Source organism: Anopheles merus, chromosome 2L (genome assembly GCF_017562075.2).
Source record: "Anopheles merus strain MAF chromosome 2L, AmerM5.1, whole genome shotgun sequence".
Lineage (NCBI taxonomy): Eukaryota > Metazoa > Arthropoda > Insecta > Diptera > Culicidae > Anopheles > Anopheles merus.
In genome coordinates this window covers 29883510-29901236 of record NC_054083.1, presented here as the reverse complement: position 1 = coordinate 29901236, position 17727 = coordinate 29883510, and the positions used below count along the sequence as shown (strand labels likewise).

The window sequence follows — 17727 nt, the reverse complement described above, 5'->3', positions numbered from 1 at the left end:
AATTTGGAGTCACTACGCTTTCGCGAAAGTTCTCATTTCCCTACTTTGTTGACCTAAATGTCATCTCCAATCCAATGTTGACGGTTACTATGTCTAGCAGATGTATTTGAAAGGTACTTGTGATCGTAATTTGTATTTGCTCCGGTGTACGGTTGAGCTCAGTTTAATCAGTAACGTACATATTCCACGAAAACGCCAGCAGTACCAACTTTTTCCAGGAATTCTCCCTTCACCGCTCGAAACACTAATTAACACTTGCTTTCGACTACAGAGTTAGGGATTGAACGTAACAACCTAGAAGTTACAAACGATACCTAGAAGCTAATTCATTTCAAAATAGTCATGAACTTGCCGAAAAAGTAATTAAAGTCTTGAGAGCGTCCGTTTGACGTTCCCAATGTTTGTGCCCGCGCAAAACTGTCAAAACCATATGAAACGGCTCTCATTAAAATGAAAAAATCTAGCACACACAAAAAATTGGAACTCCCAAGCTAAAATTTTGTTAGATAATATCGCTAACAAAAAGTTTCGCTTCCAAAATTTTCACCAACACTCTAATTTGACTAGCTCCTAGGGAGCACTCGCGACGTAGCTGACAGTGAAGCTACAAAGTTAGTTAGTGCTTCCAGCTGTCCTACACAAAACTGCGAGAAACTGCAAAGAAAACGATGAAACTTAAATGTCATCCGTGTTTTTTTTGGGTTTTGTTGGTGCTGCATTTGCCAAAACCTGAAAATAGCAGCTGCAAACTTACAAACTCGCCGCTTAACTGTGCTTTCCAAATCACAAAGAAGAATGAAGAAGTACAAAACTCCCATTCTGCGCTAAAAACAAAGGAAGGAAAAGGGCACACCAAAAGGGTCGCAAAGTTCTTTTCGGCTGCAATCCACTCAGATTTTCGCGAGCGCTCGCTGGCAGAGAGGATCATGGGAAAATAAATAGCATCTCCTGGTAGCAGTAGTAGCAGCAGCAGCCCACAAAACGGGTGTGATACTTTGGTAATCCTTTTGATACGCCGAAGCGCAAGTGAACACATCCAGAAACACACACACCCTTGGCTCTGTAGAGGACTCCATTATCATACAAAAGGCAATCATCATCGTGCGCCACTTGTCCGCCTTTATCCAGTGCAGTACGGTACAGTTTGAACGAACCAACCCAAGCATCGCTCACTCATTCCGACGCGGCCTTTGCCATTGCGCTTCCTGACCGATGCAGTAACGAAAATGGCTCCACATGGCTTAGAAATGGTTTATTTATGCGTACGCAACACTGCGCTGCAAACATGTACGCCCGAAAAGTTGTCCGGCTCCCATAACGGATGTCGTCCGCTACTTTCTTTGAATACGTTTTACGTCACTTGTTTTTGAATTTTCTTTTTGAAGCTCGGGCACGACGGTAAGAGTAGAAGGGGCTGATGGTTACGCAGTAACTGACGATAAGTAAGGGCATGTGTGTGGGTGCGACCGAAGAAGGCCAGAACTTGGGAAGGATGAGAGGATTCTTCCCAGAGTTTTGTGACACTACGGACAGAATAACTTGATCGTACCTTGGCACAACTTTTATTGACATTGTTCCACAAATAATTCATTACCCTCCAACCATCATCCCCGGACGTGTAGGAAATTGGTTAGAGTCTACGGTTACACTACCAATGGCCAAACAATCAAAGCCACTGGCCGTTTTTTATGTGCTATCTATGTTCTATCTTTGTTAGGTTCCACAGTGTTCGTTAAGTCCCAGAAGGAGTAACTTTGCAGTATAGAATGAATGTGGTTTGCGTCTATCATGTCTAGTAATTAGTGCCAGCTACATGCATGCATAATGTATGGTTGTACAATTTTCAATGAACATTTATCGATCAGTACTAGCAGTCGCAGCAGTAGGAGCAAGTAGACTGCAAACAAAGACATTTTCTTCTGCCTAATCTAATGGATGTACTTGCTCTTTGGTCTTTGGCATTGCTAAACCATATCCGTAACAGTACCCTATTGAATCTTCACTTATTGGATGTTAGTGAACAATGTCCTCAAGTGTACCTCTACACCCATAATTGTCGTTTTCCGCATAAAAAGCATCAAAGTGCCCGAGACGATAGAACGATTAAAACACACATTGAGTTGTTCTCTTCGCCGTTCCTGTCTCGCCAGCGACTACCTTCTGCTTGATGCCGGAAAAATTTTCGGACACTTTTTTTATTTTTGTTGACTCTCCTGCTCCAAAAGCAAACATAGCTCGAAATAAAATGGCAGTTTGTGTACGCATCAGGCACCGCTACGGTGCTCCGGATTAATCAGCCAATGTTTCATTCGGGAGACATGGGCCGATACGCACGGTATCAAACGAGAAGACGTCAAAGCATCTTCCTTTCCGTCCTTCCTTCCGTGTCTTCCAACCGACGTAAGGACGTCATTATCGTCATCTTTCCAACGTTTGCCCAAGCGCTCCTCCGGCACCATCCTCACGGAGCTTTTATGCCAACGATCGAACTCCGACGGCAGCACTAAATTTAGCCGATACGTTTTATGATCGCTTTTGCCTTTATCCCACACACACACGCATGCCTCAATCAAGTGCAGCAGGAACAGAGAGCAGTCCGTGCAAAGGTGGGACAAATGGTTTCGTCGCCTTCCTCTCCTTCTCGGGCCGGGCCAGTAGGCCTCTCATGGTCGATCAATTTTCCATTTGAACGCTCTCCTAAGCGTCTAATACGACGTCTCCTGTATGAAGGATAAATGCCATTGACTTACCGATAAACCGTAACCGTGTTACGTGGTAACTGCTGCGGGAAGGTAGGCCGGGTAGGCTTCCTCCCTCTTGGTCACAGGAAATCACCACCATCATCCGAACATCATATAAGACGGTTCCGGTTTTTCTCTCTCTCTCTCTCTCGGACAAAGGCGGAAAGCGGAAAACCCTTTAACGTATCCTGTTTCGAACGGTTCGTGCGGCAAACTGGTAGGTGCCCCAAGCCTTTCTCATAATATTTATTTATAGGCATATTTCCGATTCATATCAAATGGCAACCATCATGTGTGTGCTGCCTGAGAAATAGACGTACGAACCCACCACCAACAAGAAAGTCCAGCATCGGCGCTCGAAAGCAGCAAAGCAAAGTATTTTTACCGAGTGAGGTTGTTCCTTTTTTGTTTTTTGTTTTTTGTGTTTTGCCACTGTGATCCACACCCACACCGCTGGCTTTGATTTGCTGTGGGCGGTATGGGGAGCAGTAGTAATGAAACCATCCGCAGTCCCTCCTCCGAGAGCCGGAGGGTCAACTCGGGATACGATTTGTGCGCCGATTTGCCGGCGAGCTTGCGGGCGTTTTGATGCTTTGGCCTGCCGCTGTGCTCTTTTGCTGGTCGTGCAAATTGTGTCGGATATGGGGTGCAATAAGGAATGCTGGCGGGAGGTTGGCGAAGCTTTTAAGAAAAATGAGCCGCATTAGGGTAGATAAGTTATTTCCAAAATGGTTTCAATTTCTCAAAAACCATCCTCTAGAGGCTCCACTGGGGAGGTTGGACGCGCTTTGAGACAAAGAAACCATTGGATTTCCAAGTGTTCCACCGCAGTAATGATAAGAGAAGAGATATTTGATTGTTTTCTATTGTTTTTAATTAGATAGAAAGTTTTTTATTCGTTTTTTTAGGGTTTGAATTGGATTATTAAAGACTTTAAAATGCAAATAGTGTTTAAAAAGGACTCAGTTTTGTTCATAATAAGCAACTAGATACTTTTAGTCGTAAGTCGTGGGTGGGAGCTTTAAACAGCACAAACATCTATTGTTTGTTAACTTGCTATAAAAACTGTTTCCCTCAACAACTAAAAGCTTTTCATCACTCAATTGGTTGGGTTTACTTTAAGAACCTTAAGTCTTTTTAAACTAGAAGCACACGCTTCACTTCAGAACAGGCGACCTAAGCTAAGAAACGTTTCCTTCTTTTAATCTTTGCTCACGACCATTGGAATCGCCTTTGGTTCCCTCCACTCTGTGCAATCGTTTGCATTTGCACCCGCACTTACCTCACACTGTTTTCTTCCTTCTCTCTCTCTCTCTCTCCAACAGTCATGTTCCGGCTGTACGACACCGACGGAAACGGAGTCCTCGATACGACCGAAACGGATGCAATCGTCAATCAGATGATGTCGGTCGCGGAATACCTCGGCTGGGACGTGTCCGAGCTACGGCCGGTAAGTATCGACACAAATCGAACGCTCCGTTCTGTCCGTGGCACGTACCGTCCGCACGCGCATGTTGACCGTTCGTGGTGCACGTGGCATTTGCCGCATCAATCCGCGCACTGGGGTCCTAGCCGCTGCCAGGCTAAGGCTGACCGGGTCCTGCCTAACGATGTTTCATAAATAGAACAGCAATTGTATGCGCCTGTTTTTCTTTTCCAACTTTCCCGCTGCACAACTTCGACGATTGCTACTGTTTACTGACTCCATTTCTTTCTTTCTCTTTTGTGTGTCGCCCCGGATGCTGCTTTCAACTCGGGCCCGAACGAAAAAATAAAACAAATTCCCATAAAAAACACCAAATACCACAGATCCTCCAGGACATGATGACCGAGATCGACTACGACGGCGATGGGTGCGTTTCGCTCGAGGAATGGCAGCGCGGTGGCCTGACAACGATCCCGCTGCTAGTACTTCTCGGTAAGCCCAATATTGTGCGCGCCCATATCACTGCACTTCCCGGAACACTTCACAAAAGGCAAGATTTTTCCGCGAAAAGCACGCGAACAAACTGAAAGGCACACAACAAGCAACGGTGGGGGAAAAGTATGTATGTGTTTGTGTGCTCAAGTGTGTGTGTGTGTGTTATAAAACATCCTCTATAGCGCAAACAACCGTTCCGCTGGGGACAATCGGCATCGGGATCGGTTTCGGTTTCCTTTTCGGCACGGGACGGGGGTACGGAAGCCTAATGCGCAAATCGGCCGGCAAATGAGGCGAATGCGAATCTCTCAGGCCAACCGGGTTTTTCCGGAACCGGGTGTCCAATTAAAATTGTTATGCTTTCACCACCGCGGGCAGATTATGCGAGCGCCAGGAGCTGAATGATGTGCAAGACGCAGTAGTGGCAAAAGGTGCAAGGGGGGGGGGGGGGGCTTTTCCCATTTCCCATTCTCCAACTTGTTCTTGGATGATGTTTTGCTACATCTTTGCACCCCTCGCTCTGTGGAGATTTGGCGGAATCGGGCGTCTTGATTTGTCTGGTGCCGCCGCTTTCGTGCTGCTCTCCATCCATGAGTGGCATTAACATTTTACAAGCCGTTCTTAGAAGCCGCACCGCGCACAAAACTATCTGGAAATGTAAGCTGTTTATGATGCGAAGCAATTAAGATGATTAAAAGGCTGCCTTCAGAAAGCTTCCCGGTGAGGATAGCAATTTTGCCGTGGAAAAATCAGCACACCTCGTTTGGGAGGAATTGAGTCATTAATTCTTAAAAAAAAACATCATTCCACCCGTTTTCTTTTTTGCTGCTCCGGACCTCGATATGGGACTGGGGGAGCCAAACCAGTCCGGACGACGATATGGGAACTGATGATACGAGGATGTGTCGATAAGTGACGCATTTATCAGCAAAAACCCCCCCTGGGGACCGATCCAATTAAGAGACGGGGCCTGCTGATAATGTGTGCCAAACGGTGGAAGCATCAACTTTAACGATGCACTTGTAGCCTTAGGATGAGTTCACCTAGCGCTCCTGGCGATGTGTGCCTGTATGTGTGTGTGTGTGAAGTAAATCCGTACCCTTGAGTGAGGATAATTCAATCAATTATCCAGGCCACCACCGTCCACCAAGTGAAAGGAAGTGTGTAGGTGAGTGAGAGAGAGAGTGACTTGGCTGTGTTGAACGCGTGTGACCAGACGGATACTAATCTACACTTAACTTAATTGCAACATTTCCCACCAATGCACACACCGACGGTTGCACACCGATACCGAGAGCTTTCCCGTGTACGTGCACAAGTACACGTGGACGGAACGCTGGCAACCAGCAGGGGGTTTCCCAACGGCCCGGGCAGGAGGGGTGGGGGGTTTGGGAGGACTTTGTCAGAACCTCTGGAGACTAATCCACTACGCATCCGCATCGACAGGACCTCAACAACTCCTCCGCAACAGCAGGATAAAGTCGTTTTTTGCTGATAAAAGTCGACGACGTGAAGTGCTCGAACACACTTGCGCCGCTGAGCTGAGCTTCTCACCGACCCAGGGGATCAATTCGTTCAACCGACCTAACCGCTAATGCTTAAACGCCACTCCCATTGCGCCTCCCGCTGCAATGCCCACTCGCCCCCCAAATGGTGCTGTAATGCAGTCGGCAGACCGCTAAGCTAACAGTTGCTTCACCCTCGACCACGGAACGTCATCAATCAGCACGCGAAAAGCAAACACACTGTCATCTTATCCAGCACACACAGGGTGTTCGTCCGTCACCTGAAACCCGCGCTTTAAGGGAAGAGGAACACAGAATGCTCTTTGCCACTTTTGCACAATGAGCTTTTGAACTCGATTAATACGATTGTAGCATTGCCGGCGGCGCTGGGCGATGGCAGCAGTGGCATCGACGGGTTTGGGAGTGTGTAAATCGATACGATCGAAGCATAAAAGGACAGTGAAGTGTGGCCGGGGGTTTGCTCTCGAAGCATCGTCGGAGACGCATCCGTAAACATCCCGGCACAAAAGAGTGGAGAAAAGTAGTTCCAGTTCCAGTGAAAAATCGGGTCAATGAACATTCACCAAACCCTGTGCCTGGTGGGAGAGGCGGACTGAGCACTGAAACGCATCCATCATGCGACGAAGTGCCGGTAACTACTAAGCCACCCACTCGATTCACCCAGTGACAGAGACGGATGTGAATCTATTTTTGTGCCTTGTGGTACGCTTATCGGACACAATCCATGCGATTGAGTTGTAGGGGGGGGGGGGGGGAGATCATCAGGGGACACGGTCAGAGGACTGATATTGAAATTAATATTATACTATACGAGTTATTTTGCGCTGGCCTTGCGGGTCGAATTCGAAAGCCGATTGAGTGGTTTCGGTCAATCCCGTTTCCGATTCCGATTCGTCGTCGATGCCGGTCACGTAAACAAGCGTTTCGAGCGTCACCATCAAATTCGACCAGTCCATTTGGGTGGAGCGTGAGATTTGAACGATGTTGATTGTTATGGATGACATTTATTGCGGACACTTCGTCAAACAAGATTGATAAGATGCTGATTGAGCTGTGAGCGGTAAATGGATGGTTTGGAGCGTGCTGTTAGCATAGGGAAATGTGAAACTGCCAAACATCAATTATTGGGAATTAAAAAGAGAGCCAAAAATGACGACATTCTATGAACGGGAAAAATGAACAGATTTGTGGCTTTTATAGTTCGAAATACATAGCATCTGTTTGGAGTAACTACAACGGTAGATCTAGCGTTTTAGCCCAACTTGATGAGCGTTTCAGAGTACATTCGTTATTATTACCTCAATTACAGCAATTACAGTAGGCAGTTCCTCGAAGATCAAAGCTTCATCGTTCAAAACACTGCCCAGTAATTACCCGTGCAGCATCATCGCCGCCGCCAGTGCATACGAGAAGCGCCATATGGAACAAAAGCCTAATGGTTGAAGCTAAATTAGAATTCCACTGAATCCATCATGGCAGGGACCATTTTCCCATGCTGCACCACGTTGCACGTATGAGCCACGAATGCCTTGAAGCCTTCCCGCAATGCGTTGCATCGGTCGTAACTGACAGCCATTGTGCATGTTACGGAATAGGCAACGGACATCGCACCTATTTCCCACGAAATCTTCTCTTTTCCTTTTCCCACCAGTGAGGGATTGTTTGTGCATCTGTCTAACGCGCGCGAGAAATGGAATGGTCCCTCCAGGCTAGCGCTGGTCATTAGTATTCCTCGCGTTCGCCCGGAGCCTTATTTCCAACTGGCATCAATCTTACACGGTACCCGATAATACCGATGGCATTTTTTACCCCTCCGCCCTGATATGTTTTACGCCTTGCGGGCATGGCCGGGACGTGGATTAGCTTGATGCGAAGCGCACTGTGTGGTGTAGAGAACAGTTTTTGTCGAAACGGTGAAACATCAGGACAGTATCCAATCGCATACCCACGCACTATGGAACATCAGGGGAGATGCACACACATACACACACGCGTAGTCGTAGTTCGTGGAACTCCCTCCGGACGCTTTTCCGATGGCTAATTCCCGGTAATTGATGGCTCACGACAAACTGCACGGAATCTCGCCGGACACATAAATCCTTTTGCACGAGAGCGTTACGTGCGATCAATTTAACTTTTCCTTTTTTCCCCCCTGTTTCCATTTCCATTCTGTTCCGCGTACCAGGCGTCGACAACACGCTCAAGGAGGATGGATATCATGTGTGGCGGTTAAAACATTTCAGCAAACCTGCCTACTGTAATATGTGCCTCAACATGCTCGTCGGGCTGGGCAAGAAGGGTCTCTGCTGTGTGCGTAAGTATCCTACCGCCAATCCACTTCTTCGCTACTACACATTTCTGCCGACATTTGAAAGTCAAACTAATCTTTTATCATATTTTTGCATATGTTTTGTTGTTGTCTCTTCTTCACCACTGGTACATGTTGCCAACAGTCTGCAAGTACACCGTGCATGAGCGTTGCGTCCAGCGGGCACCGGCGTCCTGCATCGCCACCTACGTGAAGTCGAAAAAGTCGAAGGCCACCGCCACGTTCCAGCACCACTGGGTCGAGGGGAACTGTTACGGGCGCTGCTCGAAATGCCGCAAGCGAATCAAAGCGTACAATGGAATTACCGGGCTGACCTGCCGCTGGTGTCGCATGATGGTGAGTGTAGCAACATTCCCGAGCGCTGGTAGCGGATGGAATGCGTCTTGTCGCAAGTCGGTGGAACCTCTGGGGTTCGGTCGAGCCTGGATTTACACGCTCTTTTCATGTTGCCGGCACCCCGTTCGCACAAGGTGCCTTGATTTACATGTGTTTAATGAAATCTTATTCTGTTTTTTTCGGAACTGATTGTACACGGATTGAAATTGTCAGGCAATTAACTCGTCGTCAGCATTGATGGAGACGCCTGGTAGTGCACGTGGTACAGATGGGAATACTTTTATGAGTTATGTGGTTGTACATTTTATTTCGTAAATTTGTAACACATTTATTATTTTATAAAACCTATTACATTATGTCATAATTATATAATTTAGTTGACGTTTACATCGAATTTAATTTATCACATTCATTATTGAATATCGCCCTAGACTTCACTAGATACATTCGGACATTTTATCTATAGTACTCATTCAGCAGTGATATCTTTATTTCTGTTGGTTCTTGGTAAAAACATACAGAAGCTACCGAGCATTCAAATGACAATAAATACAGAGTCCACGGTTCAATGATGCCCTACCACAGTTCGTGTGTGTTCATTTTGCTTGCAATGCATAGAAACGAATGAAAAGAGCATAATAGTGTTCCAGCAGAACCGAGAGACGAGTTTTCCCGTTTTCCCACTCTCTTAACCGTAACCAACCGTGTAGCGCTCAACCGTTAATGTAATTCCGTTTGTATCACTTGCACAGCTCCACAACAAGTGCGCCACGCTGGTGAAGGCGGAATGTACGCTCGGGGAGTTTGCCAACCTCGTCCTGCCACCGACCGCCATCTGTCCGGCCGTGCTCGATCGGCAGAAATCGATCAATTTTACCACCAACAAGGGAAAGGTAAGTCCGCCTGGCTGCAAAACTCATTTATCTCGTGCCCGTCAACACGGACCAACACGCCCGGACGACCGTCGCCACACTTGGGTTGGTGTATGACATGTAGACGCATGACAAAAAAAGGGCTGAAACGCAAACGACGCGACGGTAAAATTAAACGGGAGAAAGTATAAAAACAAAACCCCATGGATCGCGCCATACAAACGGCGGGCAGAAAGAAAGAAATAAAAATAAATCGAACGATATTGGTAATCACTTCATGGCGGAGCGTTTGTCTGCTTCCGGTGTTGCTGATGGATTGTTTGCCATTAATTTATTGAATCTGCGTGTGGGCGTGTGTGTGTGTGTGTGTGTGCGTGTGGAAAGCATTAATTCAAATTCAATGTATAGCGTGAAACCGGTTTCAAGAGAAGATTGAGTTTTTTCAATTAGTTACGGTGTTTTGATTCGATCTGTAGCATCGTTTACAGTTTCATTTTGTTTGCTCTCGCAAATCCATTCACTCACCTCAAAAGGATGTAATTTATATCGGTAAAGGACCGTTAAATAATTAAAACCTGCTCGAAAAACAATCAAGCTCCTTGATTCTGTGGATTTTTAATGGATATTCAAAGCCACTGGCTTTACTGCTATACGACAATCGGTCTGTTTTTATTATTTTTAATCCTCATTGCCCTCTCTCCCCGATCGTTGGCATCGTTCCCTTTTCCAGAGCGTACCATCGACAATACACTTTCAAATTACCAGCGACCCGAGCTGGTGCCCGCTGCTCGTATTTATCAACCCGAAGAGTGGCGGCCGGCAGGGCGACCGGATCCTGCGCAAGTTCCAATACCTGCTCAACCCGCGCCAGGTGTACGACCTGTCGAAGGGCGGCCCGCTCGAGGGCCTCACCATGTTCAAGGACGTGCCGAACTTCAAGGTGATCTGCTGTGGCGGCGACGGCACGGTCGGCTGGGTGCTGGAAGCGATGGACAGCATCGTGCTGCAGACGCAACCATCGATCGGTGTGATCCCGCTCGGCACCGGGAACGATTTGGCCCGCTGTCTGCGCTGGGGCGGCGGCTACGAGGGCGAAAGCATTCCGAAAATACTGGACAAGATCAACCGGGCCTCGGTCGTGATGCTGGACCGGTGGAGCATCGAGGTCAAGAACAACCCGCTGGCGGCGGAGGAAACACCAACCGCCACCACCATGCCCGGCCACAAGGTAAGTGGGTAGTGTGTGTGGGTCTGGCCGAGCACCGAGGCCTCTATCTATTTACCGTTTTTTATGCGATTTCCCGCCCCTTACTCACAGGTAACACTGTCCGAGAACGTGCAGAAGGTAATAGAGCTTTCGCATCGCATAATTGCGGAAAAATCTGTGATCCAAGCGTACGACGAGGAGGAAAATAGTACAAACCGAGCGACCGACGTACCGTTACCGCCCACCGCCAACGGTACGACGCAACGTGCCGCAGTGAGTGACAATAATGGGTTCGCCATCGGACCGGACGCTGCCGCCACGGCGAGGGTCGCCGCTACGACCGCTACGCCCCCACCGACACCGACCACACCGTTCGCGGGCGGTGCCGTAGGACCCACCGTAATGAAAGGTTTCATTGCCGAGAATGCCAATAGAGGCGCGGTGGACCCGCCCCTGACCAATGGCGGTGCGACGACGCTAGTGTCGTCGATCGCCGGTGTCGACGACGACGACGACGTGGCGGCTAACACCGGCACTAATGGTAGCGCGCCGCCGGTCGATAACGGCCCGTGTGCGAACGACGATGATGCAGCGCAACGTGCCGAGGACGATACCGTGAACAGTTCCTATCAGCACCAGCAGCAGCAGCAGCAACACCATCACAGCAACGGCAACGCCACGGACAAACCGAGACCGGAGAAGAAAATTATCGACCTACCAAAGTTGATAAAACCGCAGGTCGGATCGGAATTCACCGTGCCGTACAACATTGTCAATAACTACTTTTCCGTCGGTGTGGTAAGTATGACGAGGAGGATGGATGAGGGTGGTGAAAATGGAGAGGGGAAATGGACGAGAAATAAAACCGCCACAGCACCGCGCCCATTATCTATACGGAATACGTCGTCACGGCGTCTAAGCACATTGCGGCCAATGTCAATGCTGTCCTTTTGAAGTCCTGTGTGCGATGGAAAACCGGACGGAACGGGAAAAATTTACTGGGAATCACTTACGGCTACGATCGCAACCTTCGGGCGGCGGTGTGTGCTGCTGAAAGGACTCGGAAAAAAGGAACAAAAATGGTGTGCGGTATATACGCAGCACGCATTTGTTGAAAATTTTGCCTTGCAACGTCACGGCACTCGGTCGCTCTTTCTCTCCCTGGTCGAGATTTACGCTAACGAGTGCGAATTGCTGTTGAACTTTTATTTACGCTTTAACGATGCTCGTTGAACACTGGCCCCGTTGCAACTGGATGGAAACACAGCTCGCTTTGGCTCCCAAGCCTCCATTATCGAGCTGGCTAATTTGTCCAGCGGTATTAAAGTCGGGGCGTTTTTTCCAGGGGGGAAAAAAGGGCGAGCCTGGTTGTTGTCGTTTTTTTTTTTGTGCCGCAAAAACTTTTAGGCTGTATACTGTACGATGTTGCGTTGTTTTACTTTCTGTCGCTTTTCCCAGCTTATGAAAAGTGCTCCGATAACAGTTACACTTCCGTTTTCCGGTTGACCCAGTTCTGGACCACACCGTGCCTGTGCTTATGCGGTGGCAGCGAAAGCGGAAGTGTTTTATCGCGAACGTTGCAGAAATTAAACAGTAATTAGTGCGGTGTGTATAGTCCGTGTACCAACTTGTGCCTCTCACTTTAAAGCCCAGATCTCGTTTAAGTCTCCGTAACATTAGCACCCTCCGCACGCTCTCGCGCTCTACATTCACCCTCAAGTGGTCGGTTTGTTGAGTAAAGGTTTCTTAATTATTCAAACTACCGGATGCAGCTGTTGTCGGGATTCGGTGCCGTAAGGCATAGTGCCATATATTGTGTGTGTGTGTCTGTGTCCTTGTGCTGTGTTTTGTGGAGTATTCAATAAGCTTAGCAGCATGCACATCCACCAAACGTAGCGCGCTGCTCTAAAATCGAGTGCAGAAGAAAAAGGAAGGCAGTGCTTTACATGTTTGAAGTATGTTTATTTGGTGTGTATGTGTGTGTGTGTGTTCCCATTCGCCGTGCGAGCGCACTGTCTCGCCCCCGAGGTAGGTGTGCCACCCCGGATCAAGGCGGAATGCTTTATGGTGAGAATTATGTTGCATATTGTATGATGGGAACCGTCAAAGGCGGTACCACCACGGTTGCTGCTGTTGCTGCTGCAACGCTCCCGCACGACACTCTCCTCGGGCACAAAGGAATGCCAACTGGCTTGTTTATTTAGTGTGTGTGTGACTGTTTTTATTCAAAGTACAAACGGAACGTGGGCTCTTTAGCTGAGGCTCTATTGATTTAAACTCGTTTACAACGCGCCGCTGTTCTTTTCTTTTGGATGAGAAATTCAAAACGCGCTTTGCTTATGATGATGTTAAGGTAAAGTTAACGCGTTGTAAACACGTTGTACGACTTCAATGTTAGAATGTTCTGTTTCGGAAACGCTTTGGAAAATGGCAATAGAAACATTGCATGCTCCACTAACATTTACCTAACAGATGGAAGTTCTAGCGTTTGCCCCTGAGGTGACTTTTCGTCGTGTCACGCGTAGTACTATTTGATCGATTGTAGATCTTTTTTCAAAAGAATGTAGGGGTTATTGGTATAATATGCACCCCGTAAGTAAAATTGATTAATTTGCAATTAAATTTTCAAACAGTTGATATAATCAATCATGTTGGTTCTTTAAGGTTCAATGTAGTAGTCTGTTAAAACCAAAACTTTTTGTCATTTTCGAAAAAAAACAATTTTAGAATGTTTTGGATCTGATTAGGACAAAACGCACCTCAACAAAGCGACAGAATAAACAAACACAAAGGGGCAAAACGCACCATACTATAGATTTACATAAAATATGGACCTAAGTTGGCAGTTTTAGATCAATTAAATACTTGAAGCATTTCCTGCAATTTTACCAGAAGTTAATGAAATTCAAGGAATCGATGAGTAAAGCTCATTCTAGTCGGTTTGCAGACTGGTTCATTTTGCCACAATTTACTAGGTGCTTTGTGTCCTCGTTCATAGTGGAAAACACGTTTTTTTTATATTCAGTATTTCTTTTTTTTAATTGAAATACAAGTTAATCTCTACCCAGAAACCGCAAGCGTTCAGATCCACCGCCACGAAATTTGATCGTACTTTAAAGGATAATTTTCTTACACATTTTGCACATGAAACAGTAAGTTTGTAAGCGGCTACTTCAAGAATCGGTTATGTGTAACAGTTGTCAACTCGTACAACCTAAGAACGTAGCTGTTATAGGTTCAAGGCTCGTGTTTGCCACTGAACTACCTCGTGCGCGCAAAAAACTTTTATGCAATGACCAAATTTATTATAACTAAGACATTCCTTGTCATAAGACAGCAAATCCAATAAACGACAGCTTTTTGAGACCAGCTTTTCGCACATCTATGGTAGCTTTTCTCAAACCAGAAGGAGAAGAAAATGAAATCAAGATATTTATATATATTTGCCTGTCTTTTTAAAACTTCATTAAAACACATATACGGTGAGGATTTATTCGTCATACGATTTCCTTCCCCTTTTATCGGCAGCATAGCAGCAACACACGCAAAGCTTGCCCTGGGTGTTCATGCCTTCGAGCAATATACCCATTTTAGCTACCCTAGACACCAACTAAGCTCACCACCTAAAACCTCCCCCTTTTTGGGCTTGTATTGCCCTACCCCATTTCCTCTTCATTTAAAACTGTTGCTCTCTTCCGGAGGCAACAGCAGCAGCAGCAGAAACAATTTGTCCCAGCACCACCACACACCCGATAATGCTTATATTATTTGACCGCGGTTTTCTCAACCACGACCACCATGAGCCACAATTTATTGCTTCCGCCAGCAGCGCGAGTGCTAGAGTGGCACCAACTAAAAAAAACCGACACCCCACACGCGCCTTTTTTGGAATTTTGCAACGCTGCAAAAGGATTATTAAAATATATTCCACCTCCCCCCCGAAAAAAGTGTTCAACCGTGCGGTCATAAATAACGGCAGCCCCAGGCAGTGCTTCAAATGAAAGGGGGGATTGGGGCACCAATTTCGCCGGCCTCAGCAGGTCGCAGGTTAGCAACGGGCTACGGGCAGTCAATATGGCATGGCAGGCAACGAACTTTACTACAGCACGCGGTTCCAACGCGAGTTCGTAGCAACTTCAAAGAATAATTTTTATTCCCTCCTAGTTTAACCCGTGGCTCCAACGCACCCACACCGGGCGCTTCAAGGCCCTGGGCCCAATCAAAGTTGCATAAGCGACCGAAACTTTGGACTGCGGCAGTTAATTTGTGTGGATGTTGTGCGCGCACATTCTACATTTGATGGCATAAATAACTTCTGGTTCTATGCCATTTCTCATTCCGTTCTATGCTTCCGTGCGCTTGGAGGCTCTTTTTTGGTATGCCACACATTTCAGTAATCCACTACCGATATCTATTACCCCCTTCTATGTGAGCCATTCGTCAGGGTTTGACTGCAAAGAGAAAGAGAGAGAGAGAGAACTTGGCAATGATGGTACGGCGATATGGCGAAGAAATTAGCATACAAACAAAACCACATTCCCATCCAAGTCCTTCGCTTGGATTACAACCGGATACGACCACTGCTCCAGGCTAGTGTGGGTGGTTTTGGTTTAAAATCCCCCCCCCATATTTCCTTCTCGCGTCTCCGCCTCTCCCCTTCAATAGAAGCAATAGAAACTTTTGTCTGTATCCCCGCCAACCTTGGCGGCTAAGCATTATCAGTGGCATGATCATTGGTTAGGGACATAGGAGGAGAAAAAAACCTCTGGAACTGTGCCAAACACACGCAACTACCTTGGGCAACTAGAGCCAGCAAATTAACTACTCCCGACACTCGGCAAAAATATGCTGCCCAGTAGGAAAATTCAAGCTTCCGCATACTTCACTGGTTCCGGTACGGTAATTACCCTACGACCCCCTTCGTGCCCACTAGCGAAGTGGTAGCGTCTTGAGGGGGAGACGATAAAAATCTGTTAAATGTCTTAAGCCACGCGCGGCCCTATCGCTCGCTTCACTGTTTTTTGCCCTTTCGTTTGCCTATTTCTTGGTAAATCGTTACCAGTGAAGCTTGAAATGATTTGAAATTGTCCATCCCGTTCTACGCCGGTTGCTTGCCGCACGCTACCTTTCGCACGTAAACCCTCGGGACAGCTTCTACCAGGAGTTCGCGGTAACTACAACCAGGTTTATTTATAGCACCGCAACCAATTGGCCGTGTTTGTTGGGCAAGGACACGCAATCACGGGGATCGCTAGGCAATTGCTGGACCGACCAGGCACGAGTAGAGTATCGGCAGCGAGATGGTAAATTAAAAAAAGGGATTTAGTAGGACCGTTCCCGTAGCAAAGTGGTTTTTTTTTCCTTTTTTGTCTTCAGGTATCCTTTTCCTTCTCCTTCATCTTAGTCTCCTTTCTCGGCATTGTCGTTCCCCGGACACCCGAACCGAGCTCCGAGCCGCCGGAAAGGACGTGAAATGTAATTTCATTAATTTCACGATTAAAAACCAGTTCACTTTTGGTCGACCCGGCCCTGGTCGGTGGGTTGGATTAACCGGAGCTAAATGAATTCGATTCGACTCGTCGGAAGGACGACGGCACGTTGCCTTGGGATGGCACGGGACGAATCGGATTGTATAACAGGGGGATATATTGCTATCAGCTAATTATCTCGCCGGCAAATCGGATCGGTCCCGATGCTGTCCCCATTCGCTACAGTTACACGCACAAGACGACGGCTAATTACGGGCTTGTGCTGCAAAGATCCTAGGGCCAGATTATGGAAGACTTTAAATGAAGGGCGATCACGAAAACAATGAAATCCGATCCGTCGAATGCTCTGCTGTTTGCTGCAGCCATTCAATGTTATCCCGATCGCGTGACGACTTTCCATCTTGCATGTGCAAGAAACTGCTGCCGATAACTGCTCCCATAAAAGGGAAGCACTTATTACGGGGTGTAAATGTATTATCACGCAATCAAAAGAGCCATTTTTCGCTTCAACACAATCATTTTTGGTTTTCTTCTCCACGCACGACGCCACACGCACCAGGATGCTGCCATCTGCGTAAAGTTTCACCTGGAGCGGGAGAAAAATCCGCACAAATTCAACAGCCGCATGAAGAACAAGCTGTGGTACTTTGAGTACGCCACGTCGGAAACGTTCGCCGCCTCCTGCAAGAACCTGCACGAGTACCTGGAGATTGTGGTAAGCGCGTGTGGTGTTTGCTGAGAATGTCTGCCGCCATTCATTTTCATCTGATTTTGTTTCCATCTCTCTCTCTCTCCACCCATCTCCAGTGCGACGGTGTTTCGCTTGAGTTGGCCAACGGTCCACAGCTGCAGGGCATAGCGTTGCTGAACATCCCCTACACGCACGGTGGCTCCAATCTGTGGGGCGAACATCTGTCCCAGAAGCGGATGCGCAAGGGCCCGTTCCGCAAGAAGCTTAAAAACTCCGACAAAGAGCTGTCAGCGAACAGCTTCAACTCGGTCGATCTGTCCATCGCCATACAAGGTTGGTTGTGGGATGACTTTCCTGCTGTCCGGTTCTTTACTAATTCTCGTTCTTTTTTTCCATTCGCGCACAGATATTGGAGATAGCAAGATAGAGGTGATCGGGCTGGAGAACTGCCTGCACATGGGCCAGGTGCGGACCGGGCTGCGCGCGTCCGGCCGCCGGCTGGCCCAGTGCAGCGAGGTAATAATGACCACAAAGAAAACCTTTCCGATGCAGATCGACGGTGAGCCCTGGATGCAGGGCCCTTGTACGGTGAGTGTAGCAAAGCGCGAAGCCTCC

General features: G+C 47.5%; 1 protein-coding gene across 3 annotated transcripts in view; it reads left to right on the top strand.

Annotated features, from left to right (window-relative positions):
* The window catches only part of LOC121592075 (diacylglycerol kinase 1), an 83672-nt gene that overhangs the window by 61240 nt on the left and 4705 nt on the right, over positions 1 to 17727 (top strand). For all 3 annotated transcript variants that reach the window (XR_006004635.1, XM_041913346.1, XM_041913345.1), the window contains exons 9-18: positions 4067 to 4191; positions 4551 to 4659; positions 8374 to 8502; positions 8642 to 8853; positions 9606 to 9746; positions 10456 to 10953; positions 11044 to 11730; positions 16981 to 17136; positions 17229 to 17445; positions 17519 to 17700. Coding sequence is in view for 2 of the 3 variants with exons in the window: in XM_041913346.1 (XP_041769280.1) it covers positions 4067 to 4191; positions 4551 to 4659; positions 8374 to 8502; positions 8642 to 8853; positions 9606 to 9746; positions 10456 to 10953; positions 11044 to 11730; positions 16981 to 17136; positions 17229 to 17445; positions 17519 to 17700 (2456 nt within the window). In the remaining variant the exon portion in view is untranslated. The remainder of the gene's footprint in view (positions 1 to 4066; positions 4192 to 4550; positions 4660 to 8373; positions 8503 to 8641; positions 8854 to 9605; positions 9747 to 10455; positions 10954 to 11043; positions 11731 to 16980; positions 17137 to 17228; positions 17446 to 17518; positions 17701 to 17727) is intronic.